The 25,471-nt window shown below is 30.4% G+C and overlaps 4 protein-coding genes and 1 long non-coding RNA gene across 6 annotated transcripts in view; 2 read left to right on the top strand and 3 right to left on the bottom strand.

Moving 5' to 3' along the window:
• Positions 1 to 463: 463 nt before the first annotated feature.
• LOC126901125 (uncharacterized) lies at positions 464 to 4,832 on the top strand. The gene is made up of 3 exons (XM_050677370.1): positions 464 to 1,019; positions 2,292 to 2,650; positions 2,776 to 4,832. Exons 1-3 carry the CDS (start codon positions 896 to 898, stop codon positions 2,911 to 2,913), a joined length of 621 nt encoding a protein of 206 aa, XP_050533327.1. The 5' UTR covers positions 464 to 895; the 3' UTR covers positions 2,914 to 4,832.
• Positions 4,833 to 12,684: 7,852 nt separating this feature from the next.
• LOC126900388 (uncharacterized) lies at positions 12,685 to 15,546 on the bottom strand. The gene is made up of 3 exons (XM_050676066.1): positions 15,258 to 15,546; positions 13,092 to 13,302; positions 12,685 to 13,008 (listed from the first exon to the last, which is right to left on the bottom strand). The coding sequence occupies exons 1-3, from the start codon at positions 15,472 to 15,474 to the stop codon at positions 12,870 to 12,872; spliced, it is 567 nt and encodes a 188-aa protein (XP_050532023.1). The 5' UTR covers positions 15,475 to 15,546; the 3' UTR covers positions 12,685 to 12,869.
• Positions 15,547 to 18,208: 2,662 nt separating this feature from the next.
• On the top strand, positions 18,209 to 23,121 carry LOC126900387 (uncharacterized). 2 transcript variants are annotated; one of them, XM_050676065.1, is made up of 4 exons: positions 18,209 to 18,301; positions 18,358 to 18,839; positions 19,104 to 19,682; positions 22,215 to 23,121. In XM_050676065.1, the coding sequence occupies exons 2-4, from the start codon at positions 18,739 to 18,741 to the stop codon at positions 22,933 to 22,935; spliced, it is 1,401 nt and encodes a 466-aa protein (XP_050532022.1). In that variant the 5' UTR covers positions 18,209 to 18,301; positions 18,358 to 18,738; the 3' UTR covers positions 22,936 to 23,121. The 2 variants fall into 2 exon arrangements, with proteins under 2 accessions (XP_050532022.1, XP_050532021.1); XM_050676064.1 differs by having other exon boundaries at positions 18,241 to 18,839.
• Positions 23,122 to 23,199: 78 nt separating this feature from the next.
• The window catches only part of LOC126900389 (uncharacterized), a 5,157-nt gene continuing 2,885 nt past the window's right edge, over positions 23,200 to 25,471 (bottom strand). Inside the window, exon 3 of the mRNA XM_050676067.1 lies at positions 23,200 to 23,631. Coding sequence (XP_050532024.1) covers positions 23,460 to 23,631 — 172 coding nt within the window. The 3' untranslated portion in view covers positions 23,200 to 23,459. The remainder of the gene's footprint in view (positions 23,632 to 25,471) is intronic.
• On the bottom strand, positions 23,868 to 25,059 carry LOC126900391 (uncharacterized). Its single transcript, XR_007702846.1, has 2 exons — positions 24,393 to 25,059; positions 23,868 to 24,275 (listed from the first exon to the last, which is right to left on the bottom strand). It is a non-coding gene; the product is annotated as an uncharacterized LOC126900391 (long non-coding RNA).

Here is a 25,471-nt window from a genome sequence, read left to right as displayed (position 1 = left end):
ATTTATACTTGGAATTTTATTTATATTATTTATTTTCAGTAAAGTAATTAAAAATTTATTTTTTTTTTTTAGATAACAAATCAATCTGTTTTTTTTTTTATTTATAATTATCATATATTTCAAGTACTCTTAAAACAAGAGTTGTTCTTAGAAAATTAATTGTCTCAGTGTATAATAGTCGCCAAGTATATACATAAAATTACTCTTTTCTCGGGGGGTGTTTGCAATGAAATGGGTCTCCCAAGTGGGCCTCCAGGTGTGCCGAGGGCTGGATTTTAGGGGCAGCTCTTACGGACGCCGCCCAGTAATCGCAGCGATTGGCCCAAAAAAAGCGCGGGATCGCGTCCCGCCGAAAAACGTGGACCGCGCATCCCGCAACCCATGCTCGGGTGGCGATGTTTGCCGGGTGCGTTGTGGCAGCTACGACGGCGGTCGTTCGCGGTGACTTGGCCGACGTGGATTTCAGTATCGTATCCGACACAGAGTTGTTTGGTGGTGCGCTGTTCCTCCGGGTTAGCACCAGAGTAGCACGTCGCTCGACACATCCGCCGCCGCCACCGCAGCGCTCGACGTCGCCGTCATCATTCTTAGTACACACACACGCGCTCCACGCGACACTCATCGGAACATTGGGCTCGACCACACGCTCGAGCACAAGGCTCTTCAGTCGTTGGACCACGCGCTGCTCTTCCGGGTGTCCAGTGAATCGGTTACCTCTACCCGAGTCGCTGACAAATATCGTCGAAGTGTTTTATAAAAACTTATTTGTGAATTTTATTTCATTTGTTTCGCGTGTTCGGACATTTATTGAACGTGATAAGTTATTTTTTTTTCAAACAGTGTTTATTTTTTAAAAAAATATATTTTTTTAAATTGGCAAGAAAAAAAAAAAATTATGGCGATACCATTTAATTTGCCGACCGAACGCGATGCAGAAGATCATCATTATTTGAGAATTGAGAATTTGCTCAAAGAATTGCTTACACTGCTCAGATGGACTCCTTGGACTTCTTTAACTGGTAAGTTTATTTCATTTTTTTACTTAGAAATCTTTCATCCTCCATTCAATAATTTATTGATTTTAATTTTTTTCCCATACAAAAATAAAATTTTTATTTTTTAACTTTATTAAAAATAACTTTAATATTTTATTGATACTAAAATCAAATTAATTTGTAGATTTATATATATTTTTATTTTTTTTGAAGTCGCCAATGAATATGTAAATATTATCAATAATTTTAGAAAACTATTATAAAATATTTTTATTTTAAACATTTGATAATTAATAAGAAAATTATAAATTTATTACGAAATAATTATTTTACATTATGCTAGAAATAATATATATTATTTTTTTCTTTCGTTTTGAATATTTAACTATTACTTAAAATTAACTTTAAAAAAATCTACATCATTTTGAAATTATTTACCTTCAAAAATTATAATAGTTAAAACAAACGCGAAAAATTAAAGTAATTTCAACGAGGGAATTAGAAAAAAATATATTAATACCATTGATTTTTCGTTCGAGTCACAAACGTTTCTTGTAAGAACCTGTCATTTTTTAAGGTCACCCACCCGGCGAACACGTCGAATTGTGCGCCTTCTCAATAATAGACTCGCACATACACTGATCTCACAAGAATATAATAGACAGCGATGACAGTTAAGTGTGAACGACCCGCGGCCTTCCAGTATCTGACGTTATTGTACTTTTTAGTTTTTCTCATAAAAAATAAAAAATTAAACATAGCTTGATGAAAAATTAGCAATCGCGATATGTTTATATATTTTTCACATCTTAAAAATTTTTATTTAAAAACATTAAAATTGTTTTAAAATATATTTTTTTTCTTGATTAAAATTTTAGTTATTACAAAAAAAAAAAATAAAACTCTCAACCGGTAGGATATTAATTGCTAATCTTACAAATGAAATCATTATTTTACAATTAACCGTCTTGTGCCTTGCCATATCGCGTTGCACGATAAGTTGGCCCGTGAGCGATGCAAGTGTGCGGTACGCGTGACACAATTGTTCGCCATGTGTTTTTTTTTTTTTTTTTTACAAGATATGTAGAAAAAATAATAAATCCTTGTAAAAATGTGTCCCTATTGTTTTACGTTCGAGGTAGTTGTTTGACAGTGTTCCGCCAAGGACTCTGTTCCTTTGTGCTGATACCGCGCGAGTGTCGCTCGAATCCATTTAATTAACGGCAAAGACGTGTAGTACATTTTCCGGCAATCTTATTCGTAGATTTGTTTATTTACCTGGTTTTTTTTTCTCAGGTGTAACAGTTGAATCGCTGACCAACACCACCACTCAATCCAGTGCCACGAACACCGCTACCGCAACGGCCACCACGACACAACGCCGCAGGCAGACAGTCCGCGGGCCAGACCATCACAGGCGATCCGCCTCGGCCCAGCAGCAACAAATGCCGGACTTGGTCACATCGTGTTCTCCTGCCAAAGGCGAAAAGAAACCCTCGAGAACCGTATTCCTGCAAGTCGAACTGTGCCCCAAGTGCTATTACAACGGGCAGAAATTAAAAGTGGTTGGAGTGACAAAGTTGGAAAAAACATTACCTTCGGCGGAAGACCAACAAAATTTACTGACCAGAATCTCCGCCGAACCTATCACAGACGTAAGTACAAGTGACATTTATTTTTTTTTACCTCTGAAATTCATCGTCATAGTGTTAACTAAAAGTATAAAAAAAAACTTTCAGTCGGTAGTTGTGTTTCATAGTTTGGTTTTTTTATTTTACAGGCGGAACAATTAACGAAAAAAGACAGTTCAAAAGTAAAAAGACGACTCATGTCTTTGTTACAACCTTCAAAAATAGACTCGTCAATACTCACAGCCGTATTTGTAATAATCGGCTGGAAGATGTTCATCAAACAATAATAATTTCAAAAACGTCTCACGTGCCAGTGGGAAAAAATCGAGAGAGAAAAACCCAATTTAACTATCAAAAGACTCTAGAGTTCCAGTCATGGTTTTAGTGACTAAAAACAATTAATATTATGCTAATCAAATCGACCGTTGATCTCATTGCTTTACTGAATTGTGAGATGATCTGCAACCGTAGCCAAACAATTTTTGTATTAAGGTTTAAGTTTAGTCTTATTATTATTTCTCAGAACACATTTTAAATGTTCATTTTAACTTTGTATATTTTTTTTTTTAACTTAAGTGTATAATTTTATAATTTTTTTTTTTTGTAATTAATCTCTCTATCTATGCTTTTTCTGTTGTATTTTAATATCGTTTCACATGGAAATTCTGCGGTTTCAGTCCCAGATCTGTTCACATTTTGATCTCGTTTTTTAAAGCTATGGCTTTCTGAACGGCATAGTCCCGGCGACTTATGTTTTCGGGCCTATGAATTAGTACGAAACGCTGTAATAATTTTTTTATGATCACTGTATATAATATATGCGTTTTATTTTTTTATAACACGTACTTTTCATTATTTTCCATTTCATTTATTTTACCGTAAAAAAAAAAAAAAAAATTTTCAAATAAACAATCATCCGTATAACATTCTGTGGACGTTTTTCTCTTGTTTCTCTTGGTTCTGAGTGATGGGGTTATATGAACTCAAGTTCATACGAAGATGTAGGAAAATCGTGTTGGTACATTAGCCAATATCGATAATTGCGTAGTGTAAATATAATGAATTAACGCTTGTTGGATTTTATCATAACAATACGTGCATGTGTATTTTTTTCTAATAATTTTTTTTTTTATTGTATTTTTTAATTTTTTTTTTTTTTTTATGAAAAGCATTTCTGTGGTGATTAAAAAACATACGAACGTCCCGGGTCGTTGATAATAATAGTACGTATCGAGCTTAAACTACACTCCAAGCGAATTTGTTCTTCTTGGGCGTTCCTAATGTTTCGCCCATCAAAGCGTTTCTGTGATCATGCCATTTTTTTTTATGAATGATATGAATTATATATTTATCGAACGAATCAATGGCATTGAACGTGTTTTAATAAATCATATACATTTTGTACATTAAGTTAAAAAGAAAATGATATTTATAAATAACTATTAACGATTTTTTGATCTCTTTTCGTAGCTATTAAGTAGTGTTTCTAGATATTAGTATTATTCATTAAGTACTCGTATTGATTAAGTTGAACATGTTGATGTTAAATATTGTTAATTGAAAATGATCATCTCTCGTTTCGGTTTACATTATGTAAGGCATTATGAACCATAATGACACAATACTTGGTCGCGTTAAAATTTTTATAAAAATAAACAAAATAAATTATTGTCAAAAGACTTGATATAAGCGTTTTGTGATTCGAAATTTTATTATTATAGAAATAGATTTTTTAAATATTTATTTTAATATGTACATACACAATAACATTTTGCATACACGTGAAGATATTTATTTTAAATTTTATAATGTATAAAAAATCAAACTGTTAAACGTTGTAAAATATTGATGTCAATTAGTATTTTTTCGGTCTCGTGCAGGATAATTGTATCATCTAACGTGTTAGACATAACCACCCCAAGTACTCCTAACAAACCGCTGTCATTAAACTCTAATTGTATTCATACCCCGTCTTTAGCATAGTAACGTTTAAGTCCAATAGTTGTACTACTGTATAGCTATTTTTTTTTACATGTATTCAGCGTGGCACACCTTTGAGGCGTCTGCTGCATCTTGCTACCATTGTCTTTCTTTGTATAATATATTGTTTTTAAACCGAAATGAATTATTATATCTTATTGTCCGAGTGGATCATATTATTATTGACGAAAAACAAAAATAAAAAATTTATTATTATAAATAGAAATTCGCAGTGTTCAATTTTGTACTCTCCTACATTCTTCCTTTTCCAAAACACAACTCGACAAATTAGTGTCCAATACGAAAGCTGAGTGTGGACTACTGGTCTGTAAAAAACTGTCTGTGCACAGTCGACCACGTTGAACGGGAAACGCCGCAAATGGCACCCACGAAAAGACCATATTATTCGTAACCGATGACTCCGATAAGACACCGTTGTGTACACCGCGAGGGCCACGGTAGCTGCCCGTTGACCGCAAACCTGGTCCGTCTTGCGGTGACCTGTCGATGTGGTCTTCCGATGAAACAGTCACGAAGACGACCCACACGCGTTCTTCTGACCGGTTCCATGCAGTCCGCGTGTAATAAATTACAATACTGTGCGCGTATCATAATAACAGCGATGGAAACGATTCTATTGAAGACCGTCGTGGCGTAGCGCGTGGCCATAGCGGTCGTGCATTACTTTTTTACCACTGCATTCGATCCCAGCGAAAAACGGGTGAATCGCTGCGAGACGACGGTAAATGTTTGTGTGTTTTTTTTTTACAAAACTGATTTGTTTTACGAGAAAACAGGCTCCGGGTCGGGTGTTACCGACCGCCCGGCTATCAATACCATTACACGGACAATTAAACGGTCGTTAATTGCGATCGGTGCGTGTTAAAAATATCACCATGGTCAGTGTGTGTGCGCGTACAGTGTTGGATAAAACAAAAGCGTTACAACAATATCTTTTGCGGGTCGATGTACCGATAAAAAATGTCCGCGGTCAAGACAAATAAACAATATCGACGCGTAATGACAAACCGCTCACTGTATTTGTTCAGCAACTGCCTGTGCTTATATTACGAATTTGCATATTTCTTTGAGAACGGCGTCATTTGTGTGCAGAACATATTTCATTAGCCGTGTCTACAGTCCAGGTGGCCTATTCGTGCGCCGCGATTTTTGCATAGTACTAACAATTAATCAGTGCTGCGAGTTCAAAAAAAAAAAAAAAAAAAACACCAGTCGTTTATATGTACAATATCGTTAGCTGTGACAGCTTATGAGTATTATATTTATTACGTATTTAAAGACAAACATTGGATCTTTTTACTTATTTCTTTATCGCTGCCCTTTTATGGTTACTAATATAACTTCTATTTTATAAATTGATTGTTATACTACCTAATTATAGAGAATATGTAAAAAAAGTGTATTTCATTCGCATAAATACTTAATACCGAGGAAGTAGTTACACTTAGAGTATCATCATTTTGTCTTTTAAAAACAATATTTTTTTTAAGTTTTTTTGAAAATGCTATAAGATGTATAATGACATTTTAGATGTTTTATACGATACTTATTTATCTAAAAAATACAACACGCTCTGAACATAAAAAGCTGAAAAAAGGGAATCGCGACATTAAAAACTTTAGTTTTGATAAAAATGAAGTTTTTGGATAAACTTTTTTAACTAGAGTAACTTTGTTGTTGTGTGATATTTTAGTGGTGAAAATACTTAAAAAAGTCATAATACAATTTTAATAATTCTAACGAAAACGATTTCTTCTCGAATAATTATGAAAATGATTAATTGAACTAAATAAGCGTACGTTATAGACCAAGTGTTGTTTGTGATGATTTATATTTGAGATAATAGAAATGCGTAAGATTGAAAGTCAATTTTAATGAAATGTTTCTATTTTATTGTATTGGAGTACTACCATTTGTCATAATGTTAGCAGTTGGCCGTTTAAGAAAGTAGAAATATGAAAATATACAATTCAATTAATAACAATTACTTGGTGCGTACAGTAAAACTGTGGCCATTGTATCAAATTTTACGGTACTTGTTACATTGGCGTTAATGATAACTCTGTCGATTGTAATTTACATTATAAAAAGTGTGCTGAGACTGTTGTGACAACGACTACGGTCGAGACATGGTGCAAACAATGTGGCGCGATGGGTTTTGATTAACTGGTCGTTAGCGGATCTAGTGCCATTAGCCGAGTGCACAAAGAAACCATGTTGTTCTCCATTAACGCCTACTCGGCGACCAGCTCGTTGTAGTTCTCGAAAAACGCCACAAAATCCGATAGTACAAAACCTTGACCGTTACTAGCGTAATTGGTTCATAACTAAAGATATTATATTACCCAGATAGGTATAAAACAGTGTTTCTGTGGAGTTCACATTCAACGGCTCTGTAATGTTATTCAGCCATACGCCTCCGTTTTTCCAGTGTACGTGTATTTTTCGATAAATATGTACATAATATTATTTGTTACCTTGTATTCATCATCGGTATCATTTTTAAATACAAGTATAAACTAAATCGAGTTTGGGTTATGCTAATAATTATATTTTCCACTTTCTAACAGAACACCCGACATTTGTCATTAAACCTTTAAACTTATGTTAAACAAAGAAAAACTATTAATATAAAGACAAAGTAAAAACGAGCGCCTTGTCGCAGATAATATCAGTACAACACACGAATTCCAAATTAGCCATAAATCTTTAAACCAAATTCGTATTTAGCGTGGAATCTATTCCCATAAACTGTCGGTATTGAATGCAAAACAGTAATTTAAATACAGATAGGAATAGTTTTAAGATACAGTTACTTGTATATAATTCTAAAGTGATTATTAACACGGTAGCCTTGAACTTGCGAACGAGTAAGATTTCATATAAAATTTACACATTCATAAACTTGTACGCATTGAGTATAACACTTTTAATTAAGCATTTGATGAATCGGAGAACTATTTTATGTTTTCCTTCGTTATCCAATCGCACCTAGTATCAAATAAATTCATGTTCTTGGTTACTTTTTAAACATTTATGTGTTGAAAAAAAAAATAAAGTGGAGTTACTTAGATAATTTCATTTTCATGTTTTTCCGCGACAAGAAACTTTTCTGATAAACAACGCGTAAAGTTTCCGAGGACAACAAAAAGTATTTAAATATGTATGAAATTAAAAACCAATTATTTTATTTAAGAAATCTAAATCGACTTTTAAGTTAAAATTCAAGAATAAATTAAAACAAGAGGATATAGGTTTACGCTTGTTTATAGTGTTGTGCATTTTTAATGTTAGAGCTCCTGTTGTTAGTAATTCAAAAGGATTACAACCATAAACAAAGGGGAAGTGAACAGTTGATTAAAAGATTATAACGTTCGTGTTGATATTTAAAAGCTAAATAATGAAAGTGTTCAACTCGTCGGTAGAAATTCTTAATTAAGAATATAAAATTCTGTAATACCGTAAGTAAAGGGTAGGTTTCTTGGAAATTCTATTAAATTTTATAATCCTTCATACCTTTGGAGCGTCAAAGGGTTATTTTGACGCCACGACGTAACACTATCAAAGAAAGCGTTGGATTTTCGGAAATATAAATTAATAATTGAATTGAATTTGTAGCACATAGAGTTTTAAAAGATTAAATAATTTTCTTATGTGTAGTCGGTGTGATCGCAACTCGTTGGTGGGTTTCAAATTCTCAATGGGTTCTTGATCTCAAAGCAAAAGCGATTTACTTTAAAACCGAAAAGCTAATCATGCTGTGATTCTCATTAGGTCGTTTAAGTCTCTATAAATCCGTTTACGCGGATTTGGGTGTTTCTCACTGGAGAATTTTCGTTGCAAGACAGTTATATTATCAATATGCAAGAGACATGTATGCTTCCGTTTGAGTACAACCGACGTGTACAAATGAAGCAGAAATAGTAAATGAATTTGGTTTTTTCGGCAACGTGTCGTAAATCATCGGAGGCGCATCCCTATGACAGCTACGGTAATGGCTTTAAAAATAAATTTCAACAAACGAATTTCGCGATGCATTGTTGCCCGTAGTAGCTCTTGTTATTTGTAGGCCCTTCACCCCCACGAGACCGCCGTGTCGCCCAAGTATTATCTTATCCGTCGTCGTCGATAAATAATGAATATTCGTCGGCTGATTTTCGTTTTTTTTTTTCAAGCTTATTATTGTGTTACTGGGTGGAAGTTTTTTGCACACGCCACAAACGACGAGTACGCCAGAACAGACCCTGTCAATGACAATAGCCGTCTCGTTCAAGGATCATCGGTTGTTCTACCGTAATGATGTGCCTGCGTATCAGATGACGATATATTCATATTATAGAATAACCTTTATTAACTATTTAATGGTAAACACTTGGCTATTGTAAGTGCTATCGTGAAAAATGAACGTTATGATTCGGTCGTACGCGACGGAAGTTTTTTGATGGTTTTCAAAATAATAGCTAAGATTTTAAATTGATAAAACTAACACTCAGATAAAATAAAAATACTGCACGGCAGTTATTTTAATTTTCCAAAAAACTGTCGATTACACTAGATAAGTTTAATTAAACATTTATATTTTGATTTGATAGTATAAAATTTGTCGGGCTCGTATTTCTAGTTGATATAGTTGACATGTAATAAATTCATTAGGTTGGTAGTTAGTTTGCAGCAACAAATTTTGTACGTGCACTTAATATTTTAAAGTAGATATTTCCAACGTGAATTATCGGTCGATTATTGGTAATTATAGTATTTTTTATTATTTTTTTAACCGATGATTTACAATATCTTTGTATAGATAACAAAGTTCATTTCGGTTGAACGATGCAGGTCACAAAAAATAATTAAAAAGATTATTCTCTTGACGTTAAAAAATAGACCTCCCGACAATCACACCAGTGGACCAAATACTATTGATATTTAAAAAGTGATTATTTTCGTTGTACATAAAAAATATAATATTTTATCACATGTAAAGTTGTGAAGCCATTATGTGACGGCCATTATAAAAATGTAAATGATTCCGTTTACACAACACTGCATTGCAATTAAAATTATATGGGTAATCTACACTGTAATCAGACATCGTGTTGATCCTAAAAATGTACAGATAACGGACCGTTTTTAATGTTTTCAAAACAGAATGATAATTAAATGATTATTAAGTAGTCCAAATGAGTTTTAAATTTATTAAACAACAAACGAACGAGGAAAAAGTGCGCTTATGCAGTTTATTGTACTGTTTAAAAAATATTATTAAGTAATTATGAATAATATATGCAGAGCAACTCTATCCAAATGTGAAAAATAACGTCTGGACATGCTATCAATTTCATACGCTGTTTGTTAATCATTTGTGGTATATGGACGTAATCGGCGTACTAATAAACATTTATGAAACAGTTATTAATTTTTTTTTTCTTATTTTAATAAAATAAACTACGTTGGATTAACTGTTTGAAATAATAATTAAATATAAACTAGCTGTTGTTTAATTTAATAAACAATGAAAAATAAACACTCGAATAATTGTTAGAAATACATTTTTTCCTTCATTTTTGTTGAAATTAAACATTCAAATATTGGCATGTTCCATGTTCATATGAATAAATTCCCGTTAGCTTTTACTTACATGGCAGTCGGTTAATGAAATGAGTACTAATTTTCAAATATACATAATTTTCTAACAGGCAGTTTGTGATGACATTTACGTTCAGCCTCTAGAAACACTAATATGTATGCCTGCTCGGTCGTATGTTTGAATTTCGAAAATAGTGCATTAACTAAATTGACGACCCGACCCTTTGGGGGTTGTCGCGCGCAAAAGCTAATTGCTATTAACCAAGATCTGTAAACCTTGAGCACATCGCCACACGTTGTTCGTTAACCGAAATGAACTGTCAAGAGGTTACCGTGGGCATTGTCAAACGAGTAAACGCATTAATCATCGTCGGCGCGTGGTCCACGGAGGGACTGAGTAAGTCGAGGAGAGAGAGCACGGGAGAGAGAGAGAGATAGGGAAAATTATCTTATCTCAAGACTATGTGACTGCGCCACAGTAGCGCAGAGGGGGAAATGGATACGCAATTTTTAGACAGACGAAGACTTAATTAATTTTGCACCTTCCCCTTTTATCCAATTTTGTCTTTCCCACTTGCATACTATTCCCCATTGCGATTACACTTTCTGAGTTTACCTATGCAGAACACTGCGATTAATCATTCGAGTAAACTTTCCGTGTATTGTTTTATACCACCATTATCTTTACCGCGACATCCAAGTGTCTCTCTGTAATAAGATTTGCTTGGTAAAGTACTGGAAAAATGTTTCCACTCGTTTCTGGAAACATATTAATTATGTTAGAAAAGCGTCTTCTTCATAAACAATTTTCTATCGATTTTATAACCTAAAGGTTGAAAAATAAAACTGGCGGCTTAGATTAGATTGGTTTGTTCCAGCGAGGTGTTAAATCGTTAACAGTATTATCGCCATGTTATATATTTATTTTATTACACTGTACATGAATAGTAAGATCATTACTTGAAATTTTTTTTTTAAAGAAACATCACATAATTTAATATCTTATCGCTTTAGCCGTAGAACTATTTTTGTTATTTTACCTGCACGTGTGATATTAGAGATACTAACACTATAATCACAATTCGGTCACTTTTTTTTTTACAACTTTTTATATTGTTAACATAAATAGTTATAAATCATAAATTACACTCTCTCCAATAAAGATTTTTAAATAAAAATTTATTATCTTCTTTTAACATTATGAAATATTGAAGGTTAAGTCTTAATTTGATGAAAAACAAACATTCTTGAGTTAAGTTTTTTTAACACAATATTTAATAGTATTAGCATTGGTGCGAAGCTGAGAAGGTATTAATTTTTTATTATTATAAGCACTGTAGACATTGTTAACAATATTCTTTTTTATTGCTTATAAGGCTTTGATCATTAGTCAAATTATTTCATACTAATTACACGCATATTTCGCTATTTTCATAATATATTTTGGTCAATATAGAAATTGAATAAACACACTAAACGTCAAGTCTAAGAACATAATAAGAAGTAATAATAATATAAATACACAGTGTNTATCTTCTTTTAACATTATGAAATATTGAAGGTTAAGTCTTAATTTGATGAAAAACAAACATTCTTGAGTTAAGTTTTTTTAACACAATATTTAATAGTATTAGCATTGGTGCGAAGCTGAGAAGGTATTAATTTTTTATTATCATAAGCACTGTAGACATTGTTAACAATATTCTTTTTTATTGCTTATAGGCTTTGATCATTAGTCAAATTATTTCATACTAATTACACGCATATTTCGCTATTTTCATAATATATTTTGGTCAATATAGAAATTGAATAAACACACTAAAAGTCAAGTCTAAGAACATAATAACAAGTAATAATAATATAAATACACAGTGTGATTCTTTTAATGCTAACCATTCAATTTCTCTTAAAATAACCCTTTTGACAGATTTTTTTTTTTTGATTTTGTTAGTTACATATGTATTTCATTATTTGTTAAAAAATAATTTTTAGGTCCATCCCATTTATCGTATGAGGGTATGAACTTTATATATAAATGATAACTAGTTTATAAAATAGAAAATGACTGATTAAAACTTTTGTACCAATACTTTGAAAGTTATTAGCATTTTAAAAATTTTAAGTTTATTTAATACAAGTTTTTAGCCATTAACGCCCAGTTATTTTAATGTTACAAATATTTTTAAAACTATTACCTGCATTTGAGTGCTGTTTGCTTTATGTGGAATCTTGAATATGTTTGTACTTTCAGATACCAAAAAGTAAACTTTTAACATCATTAAAAGTAGTATTTAGTATCATTACATATACTATCTATTAAAAAATGATTATGATACATCAAAAAAACCTTTTGCGATTATTTTATAAATAATATATAAATCTATCGATTTACATTTTCTAAATGGTTTTAAGAAAAGTACTGAGTAAAAAATTATTCATACAATTTTCAGTTAATTTAATAACACGCTTGCAAAGTTGTTTTATTAATTTGATATGTTTTCAAATCAATTTTATTTTCTATCACTTATATTGTCTTATTTTATTATGTACAAGTTAAAATTATTTTGATTATATACATTTTAAAATGGCGCATATGATGTTTCATATCAAGGGGAATAGCTTCGTGGTATAAAATTATTAAATAAATTAAATAACATATTTAAAAATAACGTTTCTGTTCACAACGTTTGATTTTTCTCACGATTCTCGAACAGAACTCGGGCGATCCTATGACATCACCCAAAAACACACTGAGCATGTAGTACTTCTTTTTTGGTTCTGCTGCCTCCATGTAACCACTGTAATGGACATTATTATTGTTATGAATTAAAATAAAAAAAACACTTTAATAATACTCGACAAGATTATTTTGTTGATATACCTAATTATTTTGTCCCAGTCCATTTTATCTTCTTTATTATTACTTTTGTTCAATGCAGTCTTTTCGGCATATGCTTTGCATACTTTTTCATAAACGCAAGCGTCTGGTCCCATTTCTTTGAGAATCATATCTTGTGCTTTAAGTATGTCGAACCTGTGGTCCATTACATATTCACTTGATACCTCTCGTTTGGTTTTTGATCTATAAGTGCCTGAGCACACAAAAAGAAACAACATTTAATGAACCATACTTATTTTACTATTGTAATATTAATAATTGTCTATAACAACTTAAGTAAAGTTCACTGTTTTACGCAATCGAATTGTTATATTAACACACACTTTAGTCTTAGAAACATACAAATGGATTTAGAACTTGGATTTAACGCTGTTTGCGTAACGTCGGCCATTGGTCACGTGCTGTTGCCGTCGTTGTTCTAACGTAATGCATTTACTCCATTAGCACAGTGTCCTCTTTATTAGATAATAATAATTAGACACTGTTGAATACTTGTCTACTAAATATCGTGAACAAAAAGTACCTACAAAAAATTCGTTGAACTGCTATAGATTCCCATTGAATCGTCCTTTCNGAAAATTCGTTGAACTGCTATAGTTTCCCATTGAATCGTCCTTTCACATTTATTCAACATTTTAAATGAGTGTTAATAGCTGTGAATCACTTTAAATTGCTTATTTTGCAATTAAAATGTAATTTCACGACCACTTTTGCCATACTATGGTAAATAGTTTACGTGTTGGTGGAATTATTTTTGCTTTTCGAGTTTCATACTCAAAATAGTAGGAATGATTTTATTTCTTAATATTTTACAGTAAAAGGGTTACAAAATTAGTTAGGAAATTTAACCATGTGACCGACAAATTATACTCAATACAGTCATAAACAATACATTCAATTATGCCAGAAGGTTATTGAATGTATCCAATAGCCTTCAGTAATTGGCGAGTATAACAAAAATTGAGTAGATAATCAATTTGTACTCTGAAGAAATTAAATTATTATAAAACATAAACGACGTAATAAGAACTCGAAGTATATTTTATCTGTAAACATTTTTTTTTAACGAATACATAATAAAAATTTATGAGTATAACATACAGGGTATAGATACTTTGTCAATTAGACAGTCTGTATTTTAATAGTATACTTAGATGTGTTTTTTACTATCGACTCGGTTGGATTACATAGGTATTGTGTAATGAATAAATTGGTACTAGTTTCAACGTAACATTAAGTATTTCTAGTGTGCACGTAATCGCGGATAAAAACAATCTAACATGACATGGACAAGAATTTTGCATAGTCGTGTCAAGAAAATTATACTTAAACAGCTAATATTATTTAAAATATATTGATTGTAATTAATAATATACTTGGATATGTAAATAATTTCATTATTAATTTTACTATTCATGCATAAGATTTGTCCAAGAAGATAAATTGTAAGATATCTATCAAAAATCAATATTATAGAAATTAACTTTTGCGTTAAACAAATAAATAATTAGCATAAAAGTCTACAAAATATTGTCAATGTTTGGTTTCATAGTGAGTCAAGTAAATATTCGGACATAGTCTAAAAAAAGTAATTTGCTTCGCAAACTACCTCTTTGCAAACTATTTACAGTCTTAAAGACTTCTAAGTGAGGTTAACACCATTAGAAAAATGTGTTAAACGAGTGACTAAAACGTACTCAAAGGTCTGAAGACGATGTCAGTTCGAGAGACAAATTATTTTTTCTAGACGATATTCGAATATTTACTGTATATATATATAATATCACATAAATCTGAGATTTTAAAATAATGAATTTTATTTAAAAATTTAATTCATAATAGTGAACATTTTTGTAAAATTAAAAATAGAAATGAAAAAAACTTTAAAATTGATTTATAGCTGTAAAAAATTATATATATATTATTAGCAAAAATATGCAAGTGCTTAGCCTTAAAAAAAAAAAAAAAAAACAATTGTTTACAGAACTATTGATGTTTGGTAAATATTTTTATAAATAATTTCTTTACACAAGTAAACTTGAAAAGGTTACGTATTCGAAGAAACTTGACATTTAATATGTCGCCCGAAGTTTAAAAAATCTATTATGCGGTAAAATTTCATCTTATAACTGTGCAATAAATACTTACTAGGACTTAAAGTGTAGTAGAGTTTTTTGACAAAATTTGACATTTTCACGGCCATGATGATGACCGGAAACCCAATAAGCTGCACGGGCAATTCGAATGGGCTGTCTTGAGCTACTGCTCCAGTAGTTTTCCACGGAGTATCCACAGTAGCTATCAAAAGTAACGTTTGGGCGACCAATAGGCCGGCAATGGCAGTAGACGGCACGAGCTGTTTCATGTCGGAGATTCACGGAGCACTGACGACAATTACAGAAGGTGAAAGTGGACGATTGGCGGGCCGTCGGCTTTTTGGCTAAAAACGAAAGTACCTCGCGGTGTGGATAAGTTATATTATGCAATCGCGTGGAACCTTGAAAAACCGGGTAGTGTGGTGGCGCCGGAAGTGGGAGTTGTGTTTCCCATCGCAATCAACGACCGTAATCACCTAACGTGTCTTTGGGATTTCCGCAATGAAGAAACTTACTTCCTCTGTGGCGAAAGTTCCGTCATTCGGTTTGTCTATGCGTAAGCCGTACCTCTGTAATCAAAGGGGCTTTTGAGTGGCAAATAAAATCATTTTAAAATTAAGGCCAAGGTCAATGCTGAATGATTTGCAAAAAAGTATTCAATGGTGTAGTGCATCTTTTGTTCCGTACGATTTATCACGTAGGTTTTCCTCAACCTTGCACAAATAAATTTTAATTACAGGAAAATTTAGGTCGGGTTACAATTTTTGTTATATAGAAAATTAAAGTAAGAGCACAGTCGATGTTAAGTTATTGTTCGAACTTAATGTTGCTTAATGTTCAGTGACTAATGCACTTATATGGTACAGTAGAGTGCCTTTGAGCTTTTTCTGTATTTTGGTGTGATGATATGTCTATGACAGTATTTAATATACAATTTATTTTATGCGGCCAAGATGTCTAATAAAATTTTTGTAGGAAACAAAAACAAAAATCTATGTGATTTAATACTATTGACTGGTTGGGTAATCATATTAGTTATAATTACATTACTCATTATATTGAAATTGAAATTTTTTAAAATTATTTTAAAAATTTGATAAACAATTTTTTTTTTTTTGATTTTATTATTAACATTACTTTTATCAGAAGATATTCAATTTATTATAATATAAACGAATATTAAAAAAACGATTTATTATTCATATTACTTATAATAACTATTACTTTTTTGGGTTGGTACATTCATAATCCATATTTTATTAAAAGAACTCAAAATTTAATTTTGAAAAAACAATAGAACTATCTTGTTTTTGTATTAAGCTCTTAAATGTCTTAATTGTAATGTAATATAATCTAAATTTTTGTAACATTTAATGTTACTTTGAGAATTTTAGATATTTTATAATCATTTAGGCAATGTGCTTAATTAATATATTTCGCTTCAGAGCATTAAAATATTATGATTATTTCATTTTCTAATTGCATAAATAAGTATGTGATTAAATATTAAACAGAAATTTTAATTTTAATTTAATATAAAAATTGATTTTATGTAGCTTAATTGGCGTTACTGTTAAAAAGATGTTTCGTCATTAGAACAATTATATTTACTAATAAGTGACGTGTAATAATAAATCATACATTTCGAATATTCTCTATCTATTTATCTACCTACAGCATTATTTTTTTTAGCTTCGATGTGAACTGAGAAGGTACTAATTTTACCATGATGTGTTTATTTATTTTTAAAAAATTTTTTTTTTGTCTGTCACTACTCTTTCTCAGCTCTTACTCGACCGACTTTTCTCAACGATACGTCAAAAGATCACAAATCGCATTTAGTTGAAGATATTACCCTCAAAAATTGAAAATTTTGCCCTCGTTCCCCATAATTGGTGAAAGTCCCCCAAGAAATTACGATTTTTTTTCTCAAAATTGCCATAACTTTTTGAAAATGAACAATTTAAAATAATTTTTTTTATATTGAAACCTTAGATATTTTTCTTTCATTTGATATACATTTTTTGAAAATCTGACCTTTTACCTGCCGACAGGGAAGATTAAAAATAGCAACTTCTGCACAAAAATTTGTCTTTTTCAACTAAAGTTTTGAAAATGTTTCGTAAATACTCCGAGATTCAAACATATATTAAAGTAAACCTAATGTTATGTACTATAATAATGTACTATGTACTATAATCATGGAATAGTTAAAAAGTTTACTTTAATGTTTTTATAATTCAGAATATTAAGTCATTTGAACGTAGTAATATTAAATTATTTAATAAATGACTTTTTTTTAACTAATATATCGATTAATATTATGAATTACAAAGATATAAGGGTCTGAAGATACTACATTTCAGTCGCCCCAAGATTTTTTTGTTAATTATTAAATATATACATACATTATTATAATTTGGTTCTTTAAAGTAAATAAACTTTATTTCTTTGAAGCAACTCAAATGGTTCTTATGTGATTACGAGCGTTATTAGAGAAGTATCAGATCTTTATAATAATAAATCCTTCCAATTTCACTAAAAGTTCGATTTATTTTTATAAACTTACAAATATGTTTTAGATTTGGCAAATAAAAATATAGCCCATCCAAATATTTTATTCTAATTGCTCCTATTTTTGGTGTATGTTTCTTTAATATTTAATTTTGTTAAAATTCTATATTATTCAAAATGTACAGAAATGTTCGTAATATTTTTTAACGTCGTTCACTGATTTATAAACGTATTTTGTTGCTGTGTAACGCTTGAGTTTATGGTTAAATGCAGGTCATTAAATTGCATATCTTTGATCGTAATTATTCAAAAACCATATAGTCCGAGATAAAATGTATCAATGTAAGTGTTTATAACTGTCTAGTCTAATAATCTAAAATCAACGTACTGTAGAAATGATGTAACTTTCTATATGAAATTTATATAATCGTAAAGTAAGAGTTTAACTGTCTTTGTTTTTATAGATTGTATTGGTAATTTAATGTTGAGCTTATTGGCTCACATAATTACAACAACAAAAATGTACTGCATAAGTTCCATATGTGTTATATATGGCAATTGAACATGCTCCAGCTGACATGAGTAACATTTATTGTTTTATTTTTAAATAATTCAAATTAGTTTTAAATTTTTTTTAGTGACACGTAAATATTTTTCAAACAATACTTTGAAGCCAATTGTTTACAAAATACATAGAAAAACTAAATGGATCAATTTGAAACAGTGACGCAGTAGAAGTTCACGTCGGTTGCGTTTGTTTTATTCGAATTGGATCAGACCAAATATATCAATATGTCTATCGGCCAACAATGATGTCATTGTGAAAGTTCAGATGCAAAAAAAAATCCTCCAAAACCGTTTCGATTGAGTGGGCGATCTCCGGACGAAGGCGTGTAATATTTTCGCAAAAAACAAAGCGTAGGAGGCAGAAGAAAGAAATTACATTGACCAGATCGTTGCAGGTTTATCCATTCATTTAGAATCAGTTCGTAGTACAATTCACTAGCAAGTAAACAAACATGTTATTATTTTTGTGTTGTGCTTTGACGTTAAGCGCAGGAGCTATTGCTGATGATTCGAGTAACAATACGCTAAAACACAGTGTGGATGATTTTGTCGGGTAAGCTTATACAATGCATATTACTTTAATTTAACATTATACTTGAACTTTATAAAGTCTTTTTATATTAACTCATGATAANTCTTTAACTTTATTAAGTCTTTTTATATTAACTCACGATAAACATTAAATTATAACAAATCGTTTTGAAGACTGATTAGGTGCAATTTGACGTTTAGGTTTCATTTTTTTGACTTTTTAATCGAGTTTAATACTTTTAATTATTATAAAGTGTATTTTTATTTTGCAATTATCTTTTTTCAGATCTTTGATGCAAATGATTGGGTCGGTTTTGATGACTGATGCTAAATATGCACAAAATTCACCTTATAATGACATAGCAGATAATTCGATTTCATCAAAACAACGACCATTTAGACCAAACAGACCTGATCATCAAAACGGAAATCAATATTACCCCCCCCCTGACTTTCCACAAAATTATAGACCTTATCCTCCACCCGAGTTTTCACAAAATGGTAGGCCTTATCCTCCACCAGATTTTCCGCAAAATGGTAGGCCCTTTCCACCACCCAATTTTCCTCAAAACGGTGGGCCTTATCCACCCACTAATGGTCCACAAATTGGAGGACCTTTCCCACCATTAGGCCGGCCTCCGTTTCCTGCACAACAGTATGGTCAACCACCGTATTTGTACAGGCCACAAACTAATTCAATTATGCAAGCTTTGAGCTCTATTTCACAACACGATGATTTAAGATGTGTACCTAGACTGCTCTGCGAAGTCTCGTCGGGAACAAGAACATCTAATTACTACAGACCAACTTATCAACAGCAGCAACAGTCAACTATTCCATTTCTAACTAAAGATGCTTTGATCACGTAAGTTTCTAAAAAGCTATTAAAATAAAAAATTAATTTTTAAACTAATTTAATGTATACAACTTTTTCATAATCATCTAAGTATAGCATATAGAGATTCTTTTAACGTTAGCCATTCGATTAGTTTTTCAATAATAATAATTTTAAGAAAACTATTTGTTTTTTTAAATTAAATTTATTTTTCGGTTTATCAATTGTTTAATACTTTTTTAATCTAGCTTTTATACCTTATAAGGGTATCAACTATAATTTTTAAATGTCAACGTACATATTTAACTAGTTTATTAAATAGAAAATGATCCTATCAGCAGAGAAAATAACTAATCAATAACAACTTGACTCATTATTTTAGAAGTTCTTACCATTTTAAAATATAGGCTTAAGATGAATTACGGTTATGACAATATTTATCATTAACAAATTTCTCTATCGCACTCATCTTTCTGCCTAAAAATGTTTATAATTTTCGAAATTCTGATTCAAAAGTTGTAATGACTAGCCATTTTCTGATTTATATATTAGATCATTTTCTATTTAATATGTTAGTTAAATATGTATGTTGATATTTCAAAAATAAAGTTTAAATCCTTATAAGATAAGGGATGGACTAAAAAGTAATTAATAACTGATAAATAAATAAATATATATAAAAAAAATTTAATTTTTTTTTTTAACATAATTACTATTACTATCGAAGAAATCGAGTGACTAACATTAAAAGAATTACTCTGTGTATAATTAATTTTATCATCAATTACATAAGTAATAAATGTACAAAAAAATTCAAATAGAAAAACACAATAAATTCTATCCAAAAATTAAAATGTATACTCATATTTAAATTTATAGTAAAATATATGAATTTTAATTACACAATAAAAAATCCTTTATTTTTAAGTTCAATTAGAAAAATTAAAGTTATTTTATCAACTTTTAGTAATTTCAGGAACTAATTTTCGTGGTAGGTTTTTTTAATTTTCGGTTATATTTCTGTTCATTTTAATGTTAAAGTACATAAGTTGATGTTGATGACTAGGTCGTATTTCAATCAACTAATAATGCAATAATATATCATGAGCATTAACCTTTTTTACAATAAGACAATAAATCAGCAGACTATTGACGGAACGGCCGGTATTCTTAGATAAGGAATGAAAAAGTGTCTTTGACACGAGGAGACGTGCTTTTTACGCTGTTATAAGTACTGTGCGAGGGTCACGGTGCGTAAACATTTTCAGGGTTTAAATCGAAATTAACTTGTTTTGCCCCTGTATTCAACCCTACAAGTATTTATTGTCGTATGATTTACTACTACTTACGGCAAAGAAAAAGAACCACCACACGATGAAATAAACATTTTTGCTGACAGATTAATGACGTGCTCGCAAACGATTTCTCTAGGGAATACTTTTCACTGATCACTCCGCACAAAAATCTTTAAGACTTAAAGTTTCTGCTCTAAGTACAGCTCATGCATATGTAAATACACATTGGTATAATTTTTAGCTTACTAAGAAAAATATTTGATAAATCATTTTTTACATGCTCTTCAAAATATTTGTATGGTTAAATTTTAGTTTTATTGGTAAGTAATTTGTGAAGTAAATAGGCCTACTTGTGCACAGAGTCGTAGTGAAAAACATGTTCTCGCGTAATGTGTTTATTTTTGTGTGAACATTTAATAGCTCAGCTAAAAATTAGAACACTAAAAAATAGTTAGAAGATCAATTACCACAGAAATAACCTTCAACCCATCATATTATGTCCGCATTGTAACTTATTATTAGGGTAAAATGTGCATTAGTTAATATTTCCATACAACCGACATCTGTCACGACGATTATGCGTGACAAAAATGTGTTACGCATTGTTTATAAGCACCAAAGTAACTATAATGATCGTTTTCCCTATCTTCGTTGTTGTCGATGACCTGTGACGTTTGAAACTCGAAGTTGTTTGATTATGTGTACAACGGAACACATGTCTGAATCTTACGTAGGCTGAATGTGGGTTCTTAAGAGTGAAGAAATTACAAATTTGCATTTACTTCAAGGCAAGGCATTTAACTTTCTATCACTTTGACTTTTATCGTATAATATTCAAATTATGAATTCATACCCCACTCATTAATTGTTCATATTATTAAAAAAAAAAATTTTTTAATTCAAATAATTTTATCTAAAATCAGGTATTTCTTACAAAATAATTATCTACGAGGTAATCTTGGTGTCGAACCGCCGAAGAAAATATTATGAAATGGATGTCGGATTTCCAATTGAGTAACTTGGATTCATAATTTCACAATGTATGCTATGAATATAATGTTTGGTTAGTTATTTATGTACAACAGAGATGTATTTTGCGAATTTGATAGTCCCAACCATTGTTCTATTAGTATATTAATTGTGTGAGCCATTTATGTATTGTCTTAAAAATGTATAACTATATTTATACTTATATTTAACTATTCATATTTTTTATCTGTATTGATTTACATAATCTCTATAAAAAAATTTGACTTCTCTGTTTCAGTTTGCTCACTGTGTTAAATTTTGTTGACGATTCACCCTTACTGATGTTTGGTAGAGCTGCACTTTTGGGCTACAACTCACGAGACGATCCAAGGTCATGTATTACCGCTTACCCGACTTGTCCTAGGGATCCTGATCAACTGATTAACTACTTGAACAACCACAATGGTGGATTTTTCCGGTTTTTCAATCAACAACTTCCACAATATGCGCCTCAATATGGTGGGTACAAGGGACGAGCGGACAAAGAAATACCACGAATACTTTCTGGAAGTCCGAGTCAATATTATGACATACCATCGGCTTATGACTTACCTTTACAAACAACTCCGCAAAAGCCAACTGTTTTTCCGTTAGATCACCATAACTATTACGGTGGAAATTACTACGATGGCAATTATAATCATGTAGCAGCCGCTTCCTACAATGACTTAACGAATTTCAAGTTTCCGTCTAATCATAGGCGAGGTAAGAACATAGCACCAAATAAAATGGTCTTCCCGCCAGATCGAACTGGTACGGGTGGCTTACGAGCAGATTTGGATCAGTACGGTAACTACAAAGGAGTCTACTACGCTGGCGAAACAGTCAAGTTTGACGACAAAGACCAGACTTATTTAAATAAAATGAAATTTCCTGAAGACTTATCGGTGGGAAACCGAATACCGTACAGCAGAAAGCAAAAGTTAGTTTTTCCCAGTAGTAACACTGTACGTCTGTAATGGAAGTCATCTGACCTTTTCCTAAAATTTAACTTATTATGTGTGTTGTTATTAATAATAGCTAAAACATTGTGAATATAAGTTATGTAACTTTAGTTATTATTGCACTGCTCATTGTATATTTTTCATTTTGTTTTTGTTCACATAATAAAATTGTATAAAAATTAACTTATTAATTTACAATTATTAATGCTTTTTAACTTACAAATCGTTTCTATATTTCATATGTACAGTGATCATTCATTATGTAAATAATAAACGTGGTAACTAAAAGTTATTTATATGTATTATAAAAATGACAAGTGAATACACTAATGTATCATTCTATTATTTTAATTTATACAATATTCAAAATATAGTTGTTTCAAATCCAGCTTTTTAAGCTACGTTAAAAAAAAATAAAAAGGTAACTTCCAAAAATAATTTGACACTCGATTCGAGCGGACCGTGCTCGATAACAACGCTGTATTACAATATTAATTATTATTATAATAAAGACTAGACGTGTTTTCTTTTGATGTTAATTATAATATTTTCACTTTTTTCATCATTTGCATCACTTGAAGACCAGGATATGGACAACTCGGATAGAAATTATGACATCCCGAGTTGTCTATACCGTTGATTAGTTGTCCCATATGTGCCGCAAAATGGTATTTCGATGTCACTTCAGCTGTCAACGATATAGATGTATCTCTGGAAAATGAAATTTAGTCAAGTCAGAATTATAAATCAAATTATTTACTTGTTTTCGTGTTATAATTGTATATGTCCTATAAACCTGCCAAATTTATACTGAAATTGACTTCGCGTCTGGATAGGCAATGAAAATGAATATTTGTACACCCCATGGTTATATAAACAACTTCAATATCTTATCTGATTTAACATATTTTTTATTCGAGATTGGATATATATTATTGTATAATGAGTTTTTTTTTTTTTAATAATTTTAATAAAAATCAAAAATGATCATCTGTTTTGATGCATAAAAAATGATATTTGAATTTAATCTCTGTGCGATGGTGTCTTTTGTTGGAGTTAATGTAGAATAAAAAAAAGCAAACTTTAATTTTGTACGCCAAGAAGTATTATGATTCCAATCTTTCCACTTTTTCAAACGTATCCCCAGTGGATTGTAATCCTGGTTATATCAAATATCCCCACAAGTATCAAGATATCTGCATATGCGCGTGTAAACCGAACATTTAATCTTTTGAATATTTACAAAAGCCAAATGCTATTTACCACTTTTTCGGTTATTTTTATTATTACAATGGTTCAAGGGGATCAATGTGATCGGTGACAGTGCTACTCATTGTCTGCGTGGCGCCAAATCCCTTAATAAAAAAAAAAAATACTCTCATTTTATTATTTGCAACCCAATACAAATGTAGAATGATTTCAAGATAAAGCACAAAGTAGAAAAATAATAATCAAAATGATAGATTAATTACTTTTAAAAAATAAATGTACGATGAATGTTTGTAAATTTTTTAAGTTTTCATCTTATGAAATAATTTAGAATTATTTCAACTCTTTGACGCATATAGAACTTTTAAAATAAGACATATTAACAAATAAATGGGAGTTTATGATGTTTGTATGCTTCTTACTAAATAACAAATTATTTACACAGATTGTTAATTATAATTTAGTTTTCCTTCTTTTCTTTAACTTTTAAATTATTGAGCTGATATGATAATGTATATTGAAGTTATACGCAATTGAATGGTAAAAAAATAAAAAATGATGTTAAAAGACAAATTTTTATATAATTTTTTATTAAGTGATACGGCAGTAAAAGATATTAAATAAGAGGGTTATGATAGTATTTTATTCGCAAAAATAAGATGCTTATATTTATTAAGTAATAACAGTAATCAGTAGTGTTTAAAACCACTTGTTGATATATTAAAATTATAAAAGGAATGTGGTAGATAATACCCACATGTCCAAAATATACAATAAGTAATAGAAACTCTATTCAAAATAAACGTATAAAATAACTGACTAACTGTGATTTATTCATTTATGACACTAAAAAGTTCTCCATAAGTCACATACTAATATCACCGTATAATTTATTTACTTAAACTAAGTACTAAAATTTTTTCATTATATATAATTTTTATACGAATCAGTAATTTATGAATTTAGTGTATTTAATTTAAAAAACTATTCAAACTTTTTTTTCAGAATTCATTTACATAATCATATAAATTATTAAATGAATATTTAATTATAAAGTATATTATTATTATTATTTTATATATTGTTGTTGATGAAATGCTATATCGAGATCACTATTCTCACTAATTTTAGTTTTATATATTAAAAATTATGCACATATGTTTAAAAATAATTAATTGTAGTTGATTTTTATTTAAGATTAATCCAAGATGAATAAAAATTCGCAATATCTAAAAAGACATCACATATTAATTTATGATATAGATCAAATGAGGTTTTATATTATTCCGATACATTAAAGTAATCGATATAGTTAAAAACGTATCCAAATGTAGCGAGATTT

This window comes from Daktulosphaira vitifoliae, unplaced genomic scaffold (genome assembly GCF_025091365.1).
Source record: "Daktulosphaira vitifoliae isolate Bord-2020 unplaced genomic scaffold, ASM2509136v1 Scaffold_3, whole genome shotgun sequence".
In the NCBI taxonomy this organism is placed as follows: domain Eukaryota; kingdom Metazoa; phylum Arthropoda; class Insecta; order Hemiptera; family Phylloxeridae; genus Daktulosphaira; species Daktulosphaira vitifoliae.
This window is presented reverse-complemented; position numbering and strand designations above follow the sequence as displayed.